The following is a 17900-nucleotide window of genomic DNA, read 5'->3' as shown; positions in this document are numbered from 1 at the left end:
ATGTGCCATTCTTAATTCTTAATCCAAATTCATCATGTCACCAGATCCAAAAGGAAGACAGGCAGGATTTCAACTCCTCCAGAGGAGTCGGAAAGAGCAGTGAAAGAGAAAACATACGTCCGGTTGGAAAGGAGTGAAAAATCTGCAGGATGGCCATAAGAATAATAACGGAATAAGGAAAGAAAAAAATAGCCGAAAATCCCAAGCACTCGCCAAGTGACGAATCTGGTTGTTCTGCTCACTTGGGTTACGCGTCTTTAGAAGTTATTTTTCCTTGCCAAAATTCACAAAAAAAGAAAAAAACAATTGCAATTAAAAAAGAAAGTGAAAATAGAATTGTGACTGACACGCCTGAGAAGAGTTGGCGAAGGCTGACAAAGAAAGAGAAGAGAAAAAGCCTCTGAAACCTGCAAATCAAAGTTTTGTATTGAATTTGACTTCCTTTTATATATTATTGTTAGTGAGATTAAAATGATTTTTTACTTAAATTATCAATGGCACCCCACTCAATTCTGACTAATGGCACAACCTAACTAGTTTATTGAAGATCCAAAGCGACTGCGCAACATCCTAAAGTATATGAGGACATTTTAGTTGGAGGCATTCCTGTCATCGAAACCTTGCGTAAAAGACACTTGGCGTGAAAATGGGCACAATTTACTGACCCCACTCTCACCAACACGTCAGCCCCCCCTCCTCCCTCAACGCATCAACAAAACTTCAGATGACAAACAATGTTGATTTAGCGTTTATGGGGGTAAATGCATTGTTACATAGTTCATGTATAACATGGCACGATAAAACTGGTCAAAAATGAGATGATATCTATGAAATCATGAGTACAGTAACACGGATGTTTCATATATTAATGACATTTGTTTGCTTCCTTGCTGTGCAAAACAAACCTACTGAACGTGTGAGGTACAGTAGCGGCTCCGTAGTGACACTTTAGTTGTAATGGCAAAGCCCTATAAATAAAAAGCCACCTGGTGACCAAACACATCACTGTTATGTGCCTAGAACAGTACAATTCCTTTTAGTAACTTGCTGGTGTTTCTTAGCCAACTTTGGCTCCATCTTTAAATTCACCGAAGAAGTCCAATAGCCAACAGCCATAAATGGGATTACTGAATGCATCAGAGGGCTCCTCATGGGCCAGAAACAGGATCTTTTTTTCTTTTTTTTAAACGAATATGTGGTTTGATTGACAGGATTTTCAAAAGCATACAGAAAGACTGCAAAGAAATATGAACACGATCAACCCTGCTTTCTTTCTCTGTGGAGCTGCACTGCAAAAAGCACAATCCGCTGGCATTCGTGTGATTTCCTCATTTGCATACAAGACCGCTTAAAAAGAGTCCAAGAGGCTTTGTTGGGCGCCACACGCGTCCTTTAAACTCACCTGACATCGCGAGCGACACCTGCTCGGTGTCTCACAAAACCACCCTGGACAAAAATGCACTTGAGACAACAGATAGCATTGCAGCTGCGCTAACAGATGTCAAAATAATCCGACACATACAACATTGACCAGGAAATGTTTCGGGGTTGTTGGTTGGGTTGTTGCTTTAAAGGGGACGTCAACCCAGCCCCCCCCCCCCCCCCCCCACTGCTCTAAATAAGATGTTCTGGAGTTCTGAAGCAAAATGCAGCCCTTTTTATCCATCGACTGAAGACGACGTCACAGTTGCTCAGGTGTCAGGTAAAAACCAATCAGAGCTCAGCTTCAGAAAACAGCTGAGCTGTGATTGGTTTCCTGAGACTTGAGCAACCGTGACGTCATCTTCAGTCGGGCTGCATTTTGCTTCATATTCCACAAATGTAATATTCATCAGAATGTCATGTTTAGACGAGCCAGGTCACATAAAACATGTTGTGAAGAAATGTTGAAGGTTGAGGTCGGCTTTAAATATAGACAACGTTGACACACTTTTGAGCCCCGCATGAGATTGTTTCCAGCCTATGTGTACCGTTTCGGAAGACAAAGAAGAAGAAAAAAGACGAAGTCCTTAAGACAAAATGAAACAAGGCAAGCGGGCACATTCTGCTCTTCCAATTCTGGACTGAAGAGTTCAAGTTTGACTTTTGAAAGGTGGAAGCGAGCCTGTCGAACACAAGTCAATATACAGCAAATGTGACCTCGGTGACGTGGAAAGCCACACCCACAAACAAAGCGCATGTTTTTGAGGGCCGTGACAAGTTCGTTTGTCTTTGTGGCAGGACTAAAATAATACAAGGTTTAAAAAGGCACCTTGGGGATGGCAGCTAAAGTTCAGTGAAAAGTGAATTGAGAGTTCAATGGCGTCCATTTGCTCGTGTGTCGACCTGCCGCCGCCATTTACTTCCTGAGGCGACGAAAGGGAACGTTCACGTCGAGCAGTTTTCTGGATGACCACATGATGGCAGCATCAACACTAACACGGACTCCCTCACTCGGTGGAGGCTGGGAAGAGTCTTGCGTTTGCTGTCTCACTGCTTTGTGTGTGTGCGTGCGCGTGCGTGCGTGTGCGTGCGTGTTTGAGCGCAGGCACATCAGATTTGCATTCCGTTCTCTTCTAATTCTGTTAGCTTGCGGCCCCCCCTTGGTGCTTAAGGACCGCATAGACATTGTCCACTTTGCTGAGCCTCTCGAAGAAGGGAATGAGGTCCAGCAGCTCGGTGTCAGACATGTCGTCGAACCAAGACGCCACCGGAACCTGCCGGGCCAGCAAACAAAATGTAAATGTACGACGCAACGCCAACAATGTCATTTTGTTTAACAAACATTCACACTCGGCTCTATTCCAGCTCAACGCAAATAGAATCGCAAGACTTTTGTTTTTGCTCCCATTTTTCATGAAATGAACTCAAAGATGTGAAACAAAAAAATATTCTCTCTCAAATATTGTTCACAAAGCAGTCTAAATCTATGACAGTGAGCACTTCTCCTTTGCCGAGATAATCCGTCCCACCTCACAGGTGTGCCATATCAAGATGCTGATTAGACGCCATGACTAGTGCACAGGTGTGCCTTAGACTGCCTACAGTCTCAAAGGTGCAGTTTTGTTACATTTTCTGGAGACTCACAAAAGCAGTCAGTACTGACTGTCAGTGGATTATATCGGCAAAGGAGAAGTGCTCAAAATATTTGAGAGAAACGCTGATATTGTGTATGTGGAAGAAGTTTGACATCTTTGAGTTCATTTCATAAAAATTGGGAGCAAAAACAAAAGTCTTGCGTTTTTATTTTTGTTGAATATATAACGGATTACAAAAACAGCTGATCTCCATTCATGCCATTTGTCCACAGCTGATGCCTCGCAAACGTGATTACAAACTGTTCACCCTTTTGTCAAATGTAATAAAGAGTTTTTAAGTCTTTTGGTTTCTCTCCCCAACAAATTCAAAAACAGCCCTCAGCACAACTCCAGATTTTCATTTTGTTACTATAAACATGTTTGTCTCATTCGGATCTGTATGTCGACCATTTTCCTGTCAATTATTTTCTTTTAACTCTTTCACTGCCATTGACGTTTATAGACGTCAAGTAAAAACCTACGGAGCACTGCCAATGACGTCTAAAGACGTCATCCATTTTTATTTATTTTTTTTTGAAACTGGTGCGGGCAAGGCTTCCGGAGCTGTGGTGAAAGTTTCCAGCCGGTCTGTTGTGCCTAATGACTACTTTTGGCCCCTAGAGGGCAGCGATGACTCTCTTTTGACAAGATCGGGTGGGCGTCAGTAGAGGCGGAGCTAGAGCGTCGAGCAGGAGATGAGAATGGAAGACAAAGGAAAAATGGCGGCCGGTCGCGAGGAGCTCACGCCCGAGCCGTTTTTTTCAAAGACCAAAAGCATCGCTGAAAGAGCACATTGTTGACGACGATGATCATCATCGATGATGAAGATGATGGTGACTCCGTGGTTGGAAAGCATTGACGCGGCAGTAGAAGACGTTAGATGGAGCTCGATGGAGGAGGGAACGGGCAATGGCGAGCGTTTGCAAGCAGCTCTACACTTACAAGACGAAAGGCATCGACCAACGCTAAAAGAGTACATTGATGACGACGATGATCATCATCGATGATGATGAAGGTGAATCCGAGCTTGACGGCGAAATTGGAACCGCTGAAGCGGCGGCTATGACGGTGTCGTAACGCGGAGCGCAACCGAGCACGCGCAGGCGGACGTTCGATCGGACGACGGAGAGTGCCCCGAGTCCAATGCATATTCATCGGAGGAAGTGTGTACAGTCTGCTACTTGCTTTTTATTCCCCGGAAAAAAAGGCCGTCAAGAAAGTGTAACGTTTGCACGCAAAACGGACCAATGCGAAAGTGAAAGTAAACTGTTGTGCGAGTCCTGGCGTCTCCTTGCACGCAGGAGAGCGTTACAAAAGGAAAAACTGTATTTGAAACATCCACATAATTGTAAGTAGTACCACAGTTGCACACATTTGTAAATAGTTTGCGAAATTGTTTTGTCAAATTGTTACACTGTTGAATGGAAATAAACGTATTTTGCAAAGCGTTGGTGAAAGCGTTTTACAGAAGTAAAGCACAATTTAGGTGTTTGTGGCATCATTCATGGACAAAAAGAAGTGTACAATTCACGAGAGTGCATGAAATAACATCGTTTCACAAAAAGCTCTTTTTCTCCGTTTTTTGTTTCAAAAGAGAGAATTTCGGTGAAAGTAACCATTTTCTATTGTTGATTACTGAAGAACGGAATAAGGTAGAAACAAACTTTGACTGAGAGTCCAATCTTTCATTTGGTAGTATGTGTGTTTCCATAGTCCAAACACAACATTTTCTGTGGACCTTGAAAGATCACTCAAAATGCTTAAATCGGCTGGCAGTGGGGACAACCCGTTTCTGAAAACGTCTGGCAGTGAAAGAGTTAAAAAGTAAGTCTAATTTTTATTATTATTTTTTTAATGACTCACTGCGTTGTCGGGATGGAAGATGTAGGAGGCGGGAGAGTTGTCCACGATGATGACCTTGTTGAGGTCCCGGCCAAGACGACTGAGATCCTTGACGTAATTTCCTCTGTGGAAGACGCACGACTCCCGAAAGAGACGGTAGCGGAAGGCCCCCCACTTGTCCAGGAGGTCCGAGACCGGGTCGGCATACTAGGGCGGTCACACAGTGGACGGATACGATTAACGCTCAATTAGTTGTTCGTTTATTTTCCTGTGCTGTTCAGCTGCTTGTTTATGCAGCAAGTCGATCCGTCTTTTTTTATACTGGAATACAGTTTTGAAGAAGATTTTGAGGGGGACCGACGGAGAAAAAAAAAAAAGAATCGAGAGAGAAGAAAAAAAAAACACACCACAAATGCAGAAAATAAAAGTACATGAATCTAATGTTGTAAAGGAGTGGCTGTAATATGGACGGGACGGTCCACGGTAGGACGAAAGAAATGAAGCAGGTATGGCAAGTGGTACGAGGTGGGCGTGGCTACGCATGAACAGCGAAGTGTAAACAAACGGACACCTCACCTTGGCTAAACTGGCCGTGAACAGGACGCACTCGAACATTTCTCCCATCCTTTTCAGGAACTCGTCCACATGAGGCCGCTTCAGGACGTACACCTGGAAAAGAACGCCACCGTTTAACCGGGATGATTTTTACAAAACTATCTTCTTGCAAGGACAACCTTTTCGGCATCTAAAATCATGTTCACCGGTGCCATCCGCCATATCCATGTTTTAGTCGTAGAATAAAAAATGGTCTGGGGCCGAGCTCATGGACTGCATTCTACCACTGAACTTACTCTCCAGAAGTTTGCCCTTCTCACCCCTCATTTCCTTCTTTTCTACCAATTACACTTCACTAAAAGAGTCAGAAAAACGTCAGACTTTGTTGTTATTTTGCTGTTGGCGTCTGAAGAAGGGAGTTTGCAAACTTTCAAGCTGGACCGGAGAGACGAAGAACCCTCTTAGGTTAGCTTAGCGCTAGCTAGTTGGTAAGACAGAAGAGTGATAGATTTAATTAAACTTGACCAAAAGCAAAAAAACAAAACACTAGGGTACTGCTGTTGGCCAGGGTACGGCGAGGGATCCTGGAGGTTCAAGTCAGTTATTTGAAAGCTTACTGAACGTAGAACATTCCATTTTGAATCGCTACTGCCACCTGCTGACAAAAAATGAAACTGCACATACACAACAGGCACATTAAGTCACAGGGGAATTCAAACCCGAATCCAGTCTGAAAACTATTGGCCAGAGGCTTGCGGGAGTGCCCATTGTGAACAGCTAAGGTGTTCATCTGCTAAATAGAAGACATTTCAGTCATAAATTGTATAAAAAGGCTACTGTAAAGATATTTTGGGGGGAGAAAAAAGTTCCATATTACAGCTTCAAACTAAAAAGTTCAACCTTTCCATACGTTGACACGGCTGAGTTAGCGCATCGGCGACATACAGTCTTGGTACACTTTGGTATGTTTTCAATAAAGTGAATATGAGGTTTGGTAAAGCGCTTTGGGCAACATGGTTTATACAAAGTAGAGCTTTCAAACCATTAAAAACATTTTTTTTTTTAATCAGATTAATCACATCTGGGAATTTTGATTAATCACGATGAATCACTTCATTAAAAAGTTTTTTTTTATCAAAAAATTTGCTCAACAAATTTAAAGTTACATGCGACTTTTTTTTTTTGACATTTAATATTATGAGGACGTCTTCAACATTTTCTGGCCACACGCTCATCATCCTCTTTTTCTAATCAGTTAATTACTTGCATCATTTAAAATGGGGAAAAAAATGACCCCAATATTTTGACATGAACAAATATTCTTAGTGTCCTGTGTAAACATGTATTTATAATGCATGTAGTTCTGTTTATTGCTCAAACAACCTGTGCTACCTTTAACGTAACCAGCCGCTGTCAGCTAAAAGATCATCTACGTTCGAAATGAATAAATGAGTAAAAATGTAATCTGCGTTAATAAATGATTATTGCGATCATTTTTTTGTGATGAATTCATTAGTAAACGCTTTGACTTCGACGGCACTAATATAAAGCCGTTGCCTCCTCCTATTTTCTGTATTGCAGCCCTTGGAAGAAAACGTTTGGGCAGCCCTGACGTACATAATTCTGGTGAGCCGGACATGCACAAGACGATAAACGTAAACGTGTCGTTCACGGACACGTGCAAAAAATGGGACTCGTTCCTCCATGTTTGTTTCCCTTCCTTTGCGTGGCGTTGGCGGCTGACGGCCACGTTCCTGAACCAAGTCATCCGGAATAGGCTGTGTTTGTTGGAATAAACCTATCCTGGATTACTTGAATCGGGCCCGGGCTGCTGGCGTGTCTTCCGTCCTCGAGCGTCCGTCTCCAGATCCCGGCCGGCACAACATTGTGCAGTCAACAATTGAAATAATAATAATAACAGCGGCGCTACCTGGTGCACAGTTCCATCGATTTCCACAGGAATGATGAAATCGGCGTTGTTCACAGGCTGGACGAAGAAAGTGAAGAGCATTAGAAGAACATGGCGTCAGGAGGAGACAACTTTGAAGGTCATTTGAAGGTCGTTTGTGCTTTGGCTCAATAAAGTTTGGCTGAACACTGGACTAACCTATTTTTATATTGGAACAATCTCAAGCTACACTGTTTGCCAAAGAAAAATGTCACAAAATGTATTCTGTACATATTGAAATCATGCGTGTCAATTTACGTGCTGTCAAATTTGGGCTATTATTCTATTGAAAACTATTTGGACATATTCCAAATCGGAAGTTCTCCATGCAAATTATAGGGGAGAAACCTCCACGAAAGAATGATCCTTAACTGCAAAAAAACAACAACAAAAAAGTTGTACGTTGCAGTTTTCCTCCGTTTTTGCTAGCAGCATAGAGTAAAAAAAAAAAAAAAAAAAAAAAAAAACTAGTTTAAAATAGGATTGTGCAATTCATTTCAATTATTACATTCCATGTTTTCAAAATTAGCATCATTGTCCAAAAAAAGATGATTAATACAAATTTTGAGTTGTTTACATTTATACTTTTTTTTTTAATTTTTAAATAACAAATTTAATACATTTTGTTTAATCTAAAAGGATCTTGCATAATTATAGAGTTTCAAAGAATTTTATTTGTCTTAATAATTTCTACCTTTAAACATTTTCTTGTTTTGGACCCCAAAAATTTAATGATTGTCCTAATTGGAATTTCAATTATTACCAAAATAATCGTCGTAATAATCAAGCAGCCCTAGTAAAAAAAATTTTTTTTAATAAATTCTCAATTATACTGAGCTGATTTCCCCCAATTACTTTGCTCCTTTATCCACGTTTATTCCCATAAATTTCCCTGGAAAGTTTCCAACATTTCAAAATTCACAGAATTTTGCAACCCTAACGTGATAACATAAGTATGCGGATTATGTTTGAAGAAGAAGCAGCAGCACTTGTGGTGTCCATTTCGTACCTTAAAAGAGCTGTGAACGAGCGTCTCGTCCAAGTCGATCACCACGCAGACTTTTCCGGCGTCTTTGGACTTGGCGGCTGGCAGCAGCGGTTTCACCTGGATCTGAAGGGGCCTCAACGTGAGACACGTGGGACGGCCCCCCGAGCAAAACGGAGGAGGAGGAGGAGCCGGGACTGACCTTGGAGACGGCGCCGTTCTCCTCAACGAGCAGGGGGGCGTTGTTGTTGACCGGCGGCGGCTCCGGCTGGTCTCGGCACAGGCAGCAGGAAAAGATGGAAAACAAGCCACCGCTTCGGGGCTTCTTGCTGGACAGCGAGGGCGTGGAACCTGCAGCACATGAAGGAAGATGAGGCGCTCAGCCCGACGACCGAGAGAAGAAGCAAAAGAGCAAGAAAAGCGCTGGGGAATGTGAAGTGCCAACTTACTTGATCACTTATTGTGACCCCAAACATGGCCGCTCTGTGTTGAGCCGGACGTGAGCGCGTTACCAACAAAGCAAACTCTTTCTTTCCTTCCCTCCGCCTCTGCTTGTGCATTCAAACGCCATCTGACCCTCCGCTGGCCTCTGCAGCGCCGCACAAAATAGGAAGAGGAAGCAGGCGGGTATTGACGCAGGAAGCGGCGCCTTCTAGCGGTCCTTGTAGCGTCCGGAAAGTAGTCCGGGCCGTTACTTCTTTACACGCCGATGCTTTTAAAGCCATACTTGACTCAACATGGACTTTACGTGCATTCCGATGAGAATGAATCCCAAAATGCTCCATATAAACACCTCAATGGGAATGAAAAGGCTGAATCCGAATGGAATTTCACTGGGAATCACGGGAGTGGCAGAATATTCCTTTGGTCAATCCCAACGAGCGTCATGTATACGCTTCTTTCGGAATTGCGAGGCTTGCTCTGTCGTGACGTAAATGCGTCGTGACGTCATCGTTTCCACCCCCTAGAATGGCAGCGTCTCCCAGAGCTTGTCTGCGAGGGGAGAACTTGTTTCCAAGTACTTGAAACTTGTTTTTTTAATCCATAAAAGTGTTAACACAATCACAACTACGGTGCTAAATGACGAACGAACTCCATTTTGATAAATCACGTGATCGATGTCTGTGCGTCCCGCGGCTGCCGCGGGGCTGATCTCATTCAACGGGGGAGCACGTCAACGGCAGATGGGAATGGATCTCTGGTCACATGTAAACAGGTGACCAGAGATCTTCATTCGGAATGATTAAATGTCTCCATGTAAACTATTGAGACATTTTCAGCAGTCAAAAGTTCAGATTTTGTCCGTAAGGAATTTTTATTTTTCATGTAGAATTAATACCTTTAAAAAATGTTTTTTTCTACTTGCTGTAGACTAAAGATGACATGACCTGTGGTGAGGAAGTAGATAACAACTAATCATGGCTCAGGCCTCGTCCAGACGCAAGCAAACAAACAAACAAACAAATCTCGTCCACACAAAAGCATTTCAAGACTTGCGTGTGTCCAAAAGAAGACGCTGAGGACGTTTAACAGCTGTAATGTATATGCCAAGACTGGAGTGGCGCTGTAGAGCAGCCACAGGGAGTTAACAGAAAGCGTAGAAGAAGAATCACTTTCTTTTCTTTTCTAACTTTATTGCAATCTACAGAACAAACACGGCTTTGGCGAAACAACATGAAAAAGACGAACGCAGGTGACAATGGCACCGCTTCTTAAACGTGAGAATAAAGAAGCAAAATATTTTGTGCAAAAAAACGACTACAACATGGCTCTCCGCCATTGTTGTTGACAGACTGACAGTCATGCAAGAATCGCCGCATACGTCATCAATGTGCGACAATTCGTCACGGAGCTGCGACCGTTACGTCATCGCTGGGGGAGTTTCCTGCATGAGGTGTCCAGACGGACGCGTTTTGAAATCTGTCCACTCTGGAGCCCGCTTTCAAAAGTCCTCGCTTTCAAAAGTCCTCGCTTTCAAAAGTCCTCACTTTCAAAAGTCCTCGCTTTCAAGCTCCGAAAACGCGCCGTCATGTCGGACGAAGGGCTCAAACGATAAGAAACTTGTGAGGATACATTGAAACGGGCTTCCGTGTCGACGGGGCCTCAGTTTGCTAACCAAAGCCAGAAACCAGGTGAGTCCTGATTGGTCGTTATCTACTTCCTCAGCACAGGTGATGTCATCTTCAGTCGACAGCAAGTGGAACATTTATTTTTTAAAGGTATTAATTGCATACCAAAAAATATAATTTGTTTGTTCAAATTCATTCTGAACAAAATACTAACTTTTTAATGCTGAAAATGACTCAATGAGTCGCTTTAAAAATGTTTCTGGATTATTATTAGCGCAATGAACAATGTTGACTTTTCTACCAAAACAGTTGCTGCTAACAACTCCAAGAAAATGTGGGACACCACGAGGAGGATCACCAACTTGACTCCTGCTCAAAAAGGTCTCAGCACTCTAAATGACCTCCAGAAGGCAAGGGAGCTGAATGACTTTTATTTAAGATTCGAAACCCAGGACTTCTCCTCTGAATGTGGGGAGGTCCTGAGGTCCATTTCAGTGAATGAGCAGGACTCAAGGCTGGTCATTCATCCCCATGACGTCCAATCTGCTTTTAGGTCTGTCTGCACAAAGAAGGCCTCAGGACCGGATGGGATATCTGCCCTTCTGCTAAAATCCTGTGCAGAGGAGCTCACAGCGGCATGGCAGCCCATCTTCCACAGATCTGTGGACTCACACTCCATTCCCAGTCTCTGGAAAAAATCAGTAATCACCCCGCTTCCTAAAAAACAATGTCCTGTGGTCAATAATGACTTCAGGCCTGTGGCTCTAACTTCCATTGTTATGAAGTGTTTCGAGAGGCTGATGGTGACTCGGCTCAGGGGGGAGGTGGATGCACACTTAAGACTCCCTTCAGTTTGCCTACAAGCGGGTTCGGGTCACGGCACTGACGATGCTATCAACAGCATCACACATCTGGTCAGCAAACATCTGGACGTCCCGAAAGCTTAGGCACGTGTGTTGTTCGTTGACTTTAGCTCAGCGTTCAACACAATGCAGCCGCACCTGCTTTTGGGTAAACTGAAGGAGATGAATGTGAACCCATACATCTCGAGGTGGTATCACTCCTTCCTGACACAGCGCACACAGCAAGTCAGGGTCAACAGCTCCCTCTCGGAACCCAGATTGATAAACACAGGCGCCCCGCAGGGCTGCGTCAGCTCCCCGGTCCTCTTCACGCTGTACACAAATGATTGTGTGACATCACACCCTGAGAACTTTATCATTAAGTTCTCTGATGACGCCGCTATCGTCAGCTTGCTGCAGGCCGGCGGTAGCCCACTGGACTATTTCTCAGAAATAGAGAAATTTGTCCAGTGGTGTGACCGGAATCATCTTGTGCTCAATGTGGGGAAGACAGAGGAGGTGATATTTGATCCAAAAACTGTTGGTGACCACAGGCCAGTCGTCATTAAAGGCAACCACATCAGCCAGGTGGCTTCATACAGGTATCTGGGGTTCCACATTGACAACACACTCAGCTGGAGGGTACACGTTGGAAGTCTCTGCTCCAAACTCCAACAGCGTCTTTACTTCCTACGCAGACTTGGGGTCTATGGAGTGGAGCAGAGGACCATGCTGTTGTTCTACCGGGCTGCATTGGAAAGTATCATCAGATACGGCATTGCGGCCTGGTACGGCAACCCGACTGTGCAGTCGAGGTCACAGATTGCCGGTCTGGTGCGGACTGCCGTGAAGATCATGGGGGTCAGGAATCATCCTTCCCTACAGATGCTTTATGAGCGGTCCGTCACCAGACTGGCACAGAAAATTGTTACTGACCCGACTCACATTCTGCATCATGAGCTCCAGCTACTGCCTTCCGGCAGGAGATTCAGGACCCCCAGAACCAGGCTGAACCGCTACAAGAACTCATTCCTGCAGACATCCATCAAACTGCTTAACGACATTAACTCAGTGCAATAAGATATATGGTGCATTGTTGTGTACATACCCATGTGTGTGTATATATACATATATATAGAAGCGTGTATATGGGTGTGTGCAATGTACTTCTCTACACATGTATACTCCTGTGAAGACTTCTGTGAAGTCTTCTACTTATTGCTGCACTTCTTATTTATTTAATTTTAATTTCATCTCTTTATATTCTGTTGTTTTCTCTTACTGTAAACTGCAGCCGGACGGAGTCCAGGAAAAAGTTCCCCACAGGGAAAATAAAAGTATATCGTATCGTATCGTAATTACGAACTGTCCAAACAATGAGTTAGAGAGGAAAGAAGTGAGACGTTCACATGCTGGTTTGGACATTTTGTGATGAAAATGGTTCTGGTGTGACTTCTTTTTTTTTCTTTTTCAGGACAATGACAAGATTAACGCAACTCATCACATAAAATGATTGTTTCAGTGAAACCTATATTTCATCTTTCCCGTGTGACGTCATCTGCCATCGTCAGCGTCGGATGACAAACAACAAGAAGAAAAGCACGAGTCAGATCATAAACACGCTCGTACGCAAGCAAGCAGCGGGATTTGTTCGATAACGAGCGAGTTTTGTGACTGATTACATTGACACTGCAATAAAAGTGTGAAACTTGTTTTCAGCCGCCTCAAGCCGCTTGTACGTACCACAACGTATGTATAATCACGCAAGGGTGAAAGCGCAAGTCGCCATTTTTCATACACTTTTTTGATCCTAGCTCGCTATAACTTTTTTTCTACTTTTGTATTTTGCAGAAACAAGAGTGGGAAAATGATCACGACAACGGCAACGCTTCAAAGCACAGCTTTAGCTTAGACTTTTTTTTTTTGCTATCAAATTAAATGAGTTATTCAATCATTAGGGTTATTTAATCATGATGACGCAATCATTAGGATTTCCAGAAAACATCATAACTCGTTCCGAGGAAACTAGGTCTGAACGTTGTTGATTTTTTTCCCACCCTCAATATCGCTATGGCAATTTAACAATTTAAAAATTTTCAAGGTCCACTTGAAACAATGAATTCATATGAAATACCGTTGATTTACTTTAACTAGAGTTGTTATCTTTTAAAACAATCTGACTTGCAGTCTTTTAAGCGTTCACTATAACTTCACACAATTCGACCAAACAAGCGAGGCGTAAACATAATTCACTAAATCATAGATCAGATGATAACAATAATAGAAACAAATCCGTGGCTTTATCACGGCATTTTTCATGCTTTATGAAACACGCAAACGTGTTGACTGCGCTAATAACTGAACGTATCTAGACACGATATAAACAAACAAATGAAATATGCAAAGGCCGATATAAAAATAAAGCCTACCAGAACAAGAGCAGTTCTTTGTTTGTTGTCGTCCCCCCCCCCCCCCCCCCCCAAATTGCAGCCTTTGTGATTTGGAAATGGAATTCTACTACTCTGTGACGTCAAATGGGATGTTAAGCCCTCGTAGAAACCCCAATTAACACCCCATCAGATTACATTGTTGCCCCTGCGTTTCAAAATGAACATTTCTTATGGTTTTAGTCATCTCAACATTTAAGAGAGTGGCAGCTCAGCTTTCCAGTCGCAGGATGATAGTTCAAGTCTTACTGAAAATGTGGGACGAATTCTCGTCTGGTGTCCTTGAACAAGGCACCCCCAGCTGAAGAGGAACGGCACCGTTTGCACTTTCTTTGCTGTCTCTTTAGAACCCTGCATAATATGCGTAACTACCTCGTGCGCAACAACAAACAGATGGTGTCTTCGCTCCACTTTTTGTTTTGTTTACTCCGAACTTGAGAGACTCGTAACGCGGCGGCTGCGTCGTCACTTCCGCTCCACAAACTCAAGGCCTCCCTGCAGCAATGAGCAGAAAGTTGCGTCAAAGTGACACTTTCACCTTTTGCAACTTGTTGACACTCCTCTATGGTGCTCGAACGCCGTTCTAACGATCACGCACAAAATATGCTCATTCGCGACGTGTTGCGATTGATTGCGGAATGCGATCCTTTTGCGGGGAGCAATGTTTGAGCAAGAAATAAAAGCAAGCACTCACCCGTGTCTCCTCTGTCCGCGGCTTTATTTCCCTCTTCTTCCCGGCTGACCTGCGTGATGACCGAGGACGGGTTGTCCATAACGTCCGACTGTGTCACGCGTCAAACTTGAGGATTCGTGCGCCGCATTCACGAGCGGCCAAGCCGAGCGGAGGTTCGCCAACTCGCCGCCTACAGATCGTCCATTCGGCGCTTACAGGCCGGCCGCTGCTGTCGCTGCTCGGAAAGCCCCAACTTGCAGCACATTTGACACAAAGTTGCCAACTTTGATTCAATATGGTGCTCGGGCGCCCCTCGCAGTTTCAAGATCCAAACACGGTGGTTTCAAGGCGTCCCATTCCACTTAAAGCGGCGCAGTAAAAGCAAGGGAATGTCGGAACGAGCCGCGGCCTTTGCTGCCTTGCACAACTTTGTCGACGATCCCTTAAAAGTAGCTCGCAGCAAACTTACTCAAAACTTTTTTCATTCCATCTCGGTTAATGTTAAGCATTCCGATGCGTAACTTTACGTCATTCTCAGAGAACATATCCGGACTTTTGACACAAATTAATTAAAACACACACAACGAAGCAAACGTTGACTCAAGTAGGTTCGCCGTTCAAAGAGAAGTTATTTAAAAGTCTTCGACGTCAACGTGGAAGAATCTCAGCCGTGGTTTGTGTTCATGGAGCGGATTCCCGGTGATAAAGTCGGCGGTGGCTAAAGGATGCAGGACGGACGTTCGGGTAGAAATAAAAACAGTCAGTCAGACAGACAGGCAGGCAGTCAGACAGACAGACAGACAGTGGCGTCTTTTCGTGGGAGTTGCCTTTCAGAAACGCCCCAGTTCGGGTCCCCTTGAAACTGCCTAGGTTCAGTCAAGGGAGCGTCAAAAAAGTTCTCGCTCTGGGTTCGGCGGCTCGGGTTTAAAAAGTTGAATCGACAAAAACTTTATTCTTGTCTGTAAAATGTGGTTGAGATTCATATTCTGCTCGTCTGAAGTAAATAATTGAATTTAAGACATATGAAGAATATGAACATTAAACTGTTGCTTTAAGTGGGAACTAAACCCAAGATGTCCAAACTTTCTGCTATAGGTCTATTCTAAGTATGCATTGTGTTGTTAAAAAAAAAAAAAATATATATATATATATATATTTTTTTTTTTTGAAAGGAATCGACAGGTTTATGTACCCTGCGATTGGTGGCCAGTCCATGGTGTACGCTGCCTCTGACCCAAATAGCTGGAATAGGCTCCTGCTTTCTCACGACTCTGAGGGCAAGCAGTGCAAAAATGAATGGATATTGCCTACTTGCTATCCTTACAACATAGAGATCATTTAGTATAAATATATGCCTCAGTTTCTGCTGAAGTATATTTTTCTTTGCAAAATACAAAAATTTCAGGTGAATGAATGGCAAATGTCAAAAGTTCACACGACAGTGACATACCATGAAAGTAGGACATTTAAGTAGAAGGTCGCTCTGGTTATTTTCTCATCTCAAGCAATTAATTGAAATAAAAGTTAACAATGGTGGGAACACCACAATAAAAAACAATGTAAGGTCTCAATAAGTCATGTGCCCTTGAGCATCAATTCCAGCTTGACGACGTCACGCTGTTCACAAGTGGACTCATTGTCCGCTGAGGCACACCATCCCACTCTTTAAGTTCACCTGTAAAGCTTTGAATGCATTTTAGGCTCATCCTGACATTTCACCTGAAAGCCAAATATCACTAACTTTTTTGTGAGTAGTGTATATTGTCAAATATATTCTACTTGGTAAAGGTCCAATCCCCACTCTGATATAAAACCTAAATGTACACAGAAAAACGGGACTATTCAAATGGGTGGGGCGCTCACAAAAATAGGCAAATTGTACTTTATTACAGAGTGTGTCTGAAACACAACAAATCCCACATATAAACACAGCAAGTTGGCACATTTACAACTCTTCACGCATCCAAATGGTTAGAAAAAGTAGTGCTGTGAGAGGAACACACACAACTATTAAATGCTATCGTTTCCGTCAGTCGGACTTGTAAAATTGCAACAGCGGTGCTAAACTTTTGTCCAACTAACTCATCACGTGGGAATTAGAACCAGCAGACACATGAAAAGAAATAGATTTTGGATTTGACTCCAATCTAGGCACTGACCGGGCAAACATGATTTGACCAAGCTAAGTGTACCACAACAAGTCATTAGTGTGCGTCCTACCTGCGATACACGTTCAAAATCAGATGCATCAATTGCACCCGAATTATTTTTTTGCTGTTCCTAATCCTTATACAGCAACCACAAAGACACACTTTTTTTTTTGTCTTAGAGAGTTGAAAAGTGATTCAGAGATGCTTACACTCACACACGCATGCAAATAAATTAACATGAAAAAAGTAAACAGTTTTAAGTAAAAGTTATTTGGTGTTGCGATCTAAACGTAGAAGTATATGCAAACATAAGTTAGCAGCTCAAAGAATGATATACATTCGAAAGGTTGGCGCGTTTGACAAAACAAGGTTTTGTGCTGAATGAGTCGTTTCACAATTGACTGAAAATGGAAATGTGCGGTCAACCAAATAGCATCTGGAGAGTTTGGAGTCTTGGTACTGAAGATGGAACACAGAAGTGAGTGATGCATGATGGGACATTTCCAAAGGCCACCGACAAGAATCCCTTCACTTGGAGTGGGGAACGTGCGCCCCAGGACCGGATGATGACGGAGACTTGGCTGCGCTCTGGTAGTTGCGCAACAGCACCTTGTGCTTGGTTGTGCTCTCAGCACGATGGCACTGCTGCGCCACCAACAACTCTTTGAGTCTGCCCGTGGTGAAGGTGAGAGTCTGCCTCCTCAGCTTCATCATGTACGAGTCCTGAAGCCAGGCTTGTTTGAAGCAGTCGCGTGTGGTCGGGCGGGCCCTGAAAACACACGCACGCACGCACACACGGCGTGTTTTGTAAGGGGGTAGGACTCGATATGTTTTTTACTTCTTCTTTTAACCAATAGGGGGCGGTGTTTCAACAGTTTCAACTTTTCAACAGTGGCCAATCAAAGGCAAATGGTCAATACATGAATTGTAAGAAAGCAATTCTGTTTGTTCCACATTTAATAACGAGAAAACAGATTTCTCACCAAGCGTAACTGCTCAGCATCTTCCTGACAAAGGCTGAGGCACTTTGGGAGACGTTGGGGTAAAGTCTGGTTGGGTCAAACTTGGCCATCAGGATCTTGGCTTTCGCACGCTGAGGATCTTTGTCTTCAAAGGGCAGATGGCCGCTGAGCCTTCCGTGCATGAAAACAAAAATGACGACAACAAAAATGGTGTCGATTGCTCATGTGCTGAAAATGGATGAAAGTGAGTTGTTGCGTTCCCATATTGGACTCACATGATGTAAGTCACAACACCAACAGCCCAAACATCTGCGGGAGGACCCACTACTTCGCCTTTCACAATCTCAGGAGCTTCAAGCACATTTGTCAGA

The 17900-nt window shown here is 43.5% G+C and overlaps 2 protein-coding genes across 2 annotated transcripts in view; both read right to left on the bottom strand.

Annotated features, from left to right (window-relative positions):
* Nucleotides 1-735: 735 nt before the first annotated feature.
* ctdsp1 (CTD (carboxy-terminal domain, RNA polymerase II, polypeptide A) small phosphatase 1) lies at nt 736-15227 on the bottom strand. Its single transcript, XM_077566062.1, has 7 exons — nt 14439-15227; nt 8589-8737; nt 8411-8512; nt 7384-7440; nt 5475-5567; nt 4920-5105; nt 736-2696 (listed from the first exon to the last, which is right to left on the bottom strand). Exons 1-7 carry the CDS (start codon nt 14515-14517, stop codon nt 2565-2567), a joined length of 798 nt encoding a protein of 265 aa, XP_077422188.1. The 5' UTR covers nt 14518-15227; the 3' UTR covers nt 736-2564.
* A 1054-nt stretch (nt 15228-16281) lies between these two features.
* LOC144052190 (striated muscle preferentially expressed protein kinase-like) overlaps nt 16282-17900 on the bottom strand; it is a 35024-nt gene continuing 33405 nt past the window's right edge. Inside the window, exons 37-39 of the mRNA XM_077566073.1 lie at nt 17805-17880; nt 17551-17700; nt 16282-17336 (exon numbers count right to left, since the gene is read on the bottom strand). Of these exons, the coding sequence (XP_077422199.1) occupies nt 17096-17336; nt 17551-17700; nt 17805-17880 (467 nt within the window). The 3' untranslated portion in view covers nt 16282-17095. The remainder of the gene's footprint in view (nt 17337-17550; nt 17701-17804; nt 17881-17900) is intronic.

Source organism: Vanacampus margaritifer, chromosome 1 (assembly GCF_051991255.1).
Source record: "Vanacampus margaritifer isolate UIUO_Vmar chromosome 1, RoL_Vmar_1.0, whole genome shotgun sequence".
Lineage (NCBI taxonomy): Eukaryota > Metazoa > Chordata > Actinopteri > Syngnathiformes > Syngnathidae > Vanacampus > Vanacampus margaritifer.
The sequence above is the reverse complement of the archived record's forward strand: the minus strand, read 5'-3'. Positions and strand labels throughout refer to the sequence as shown.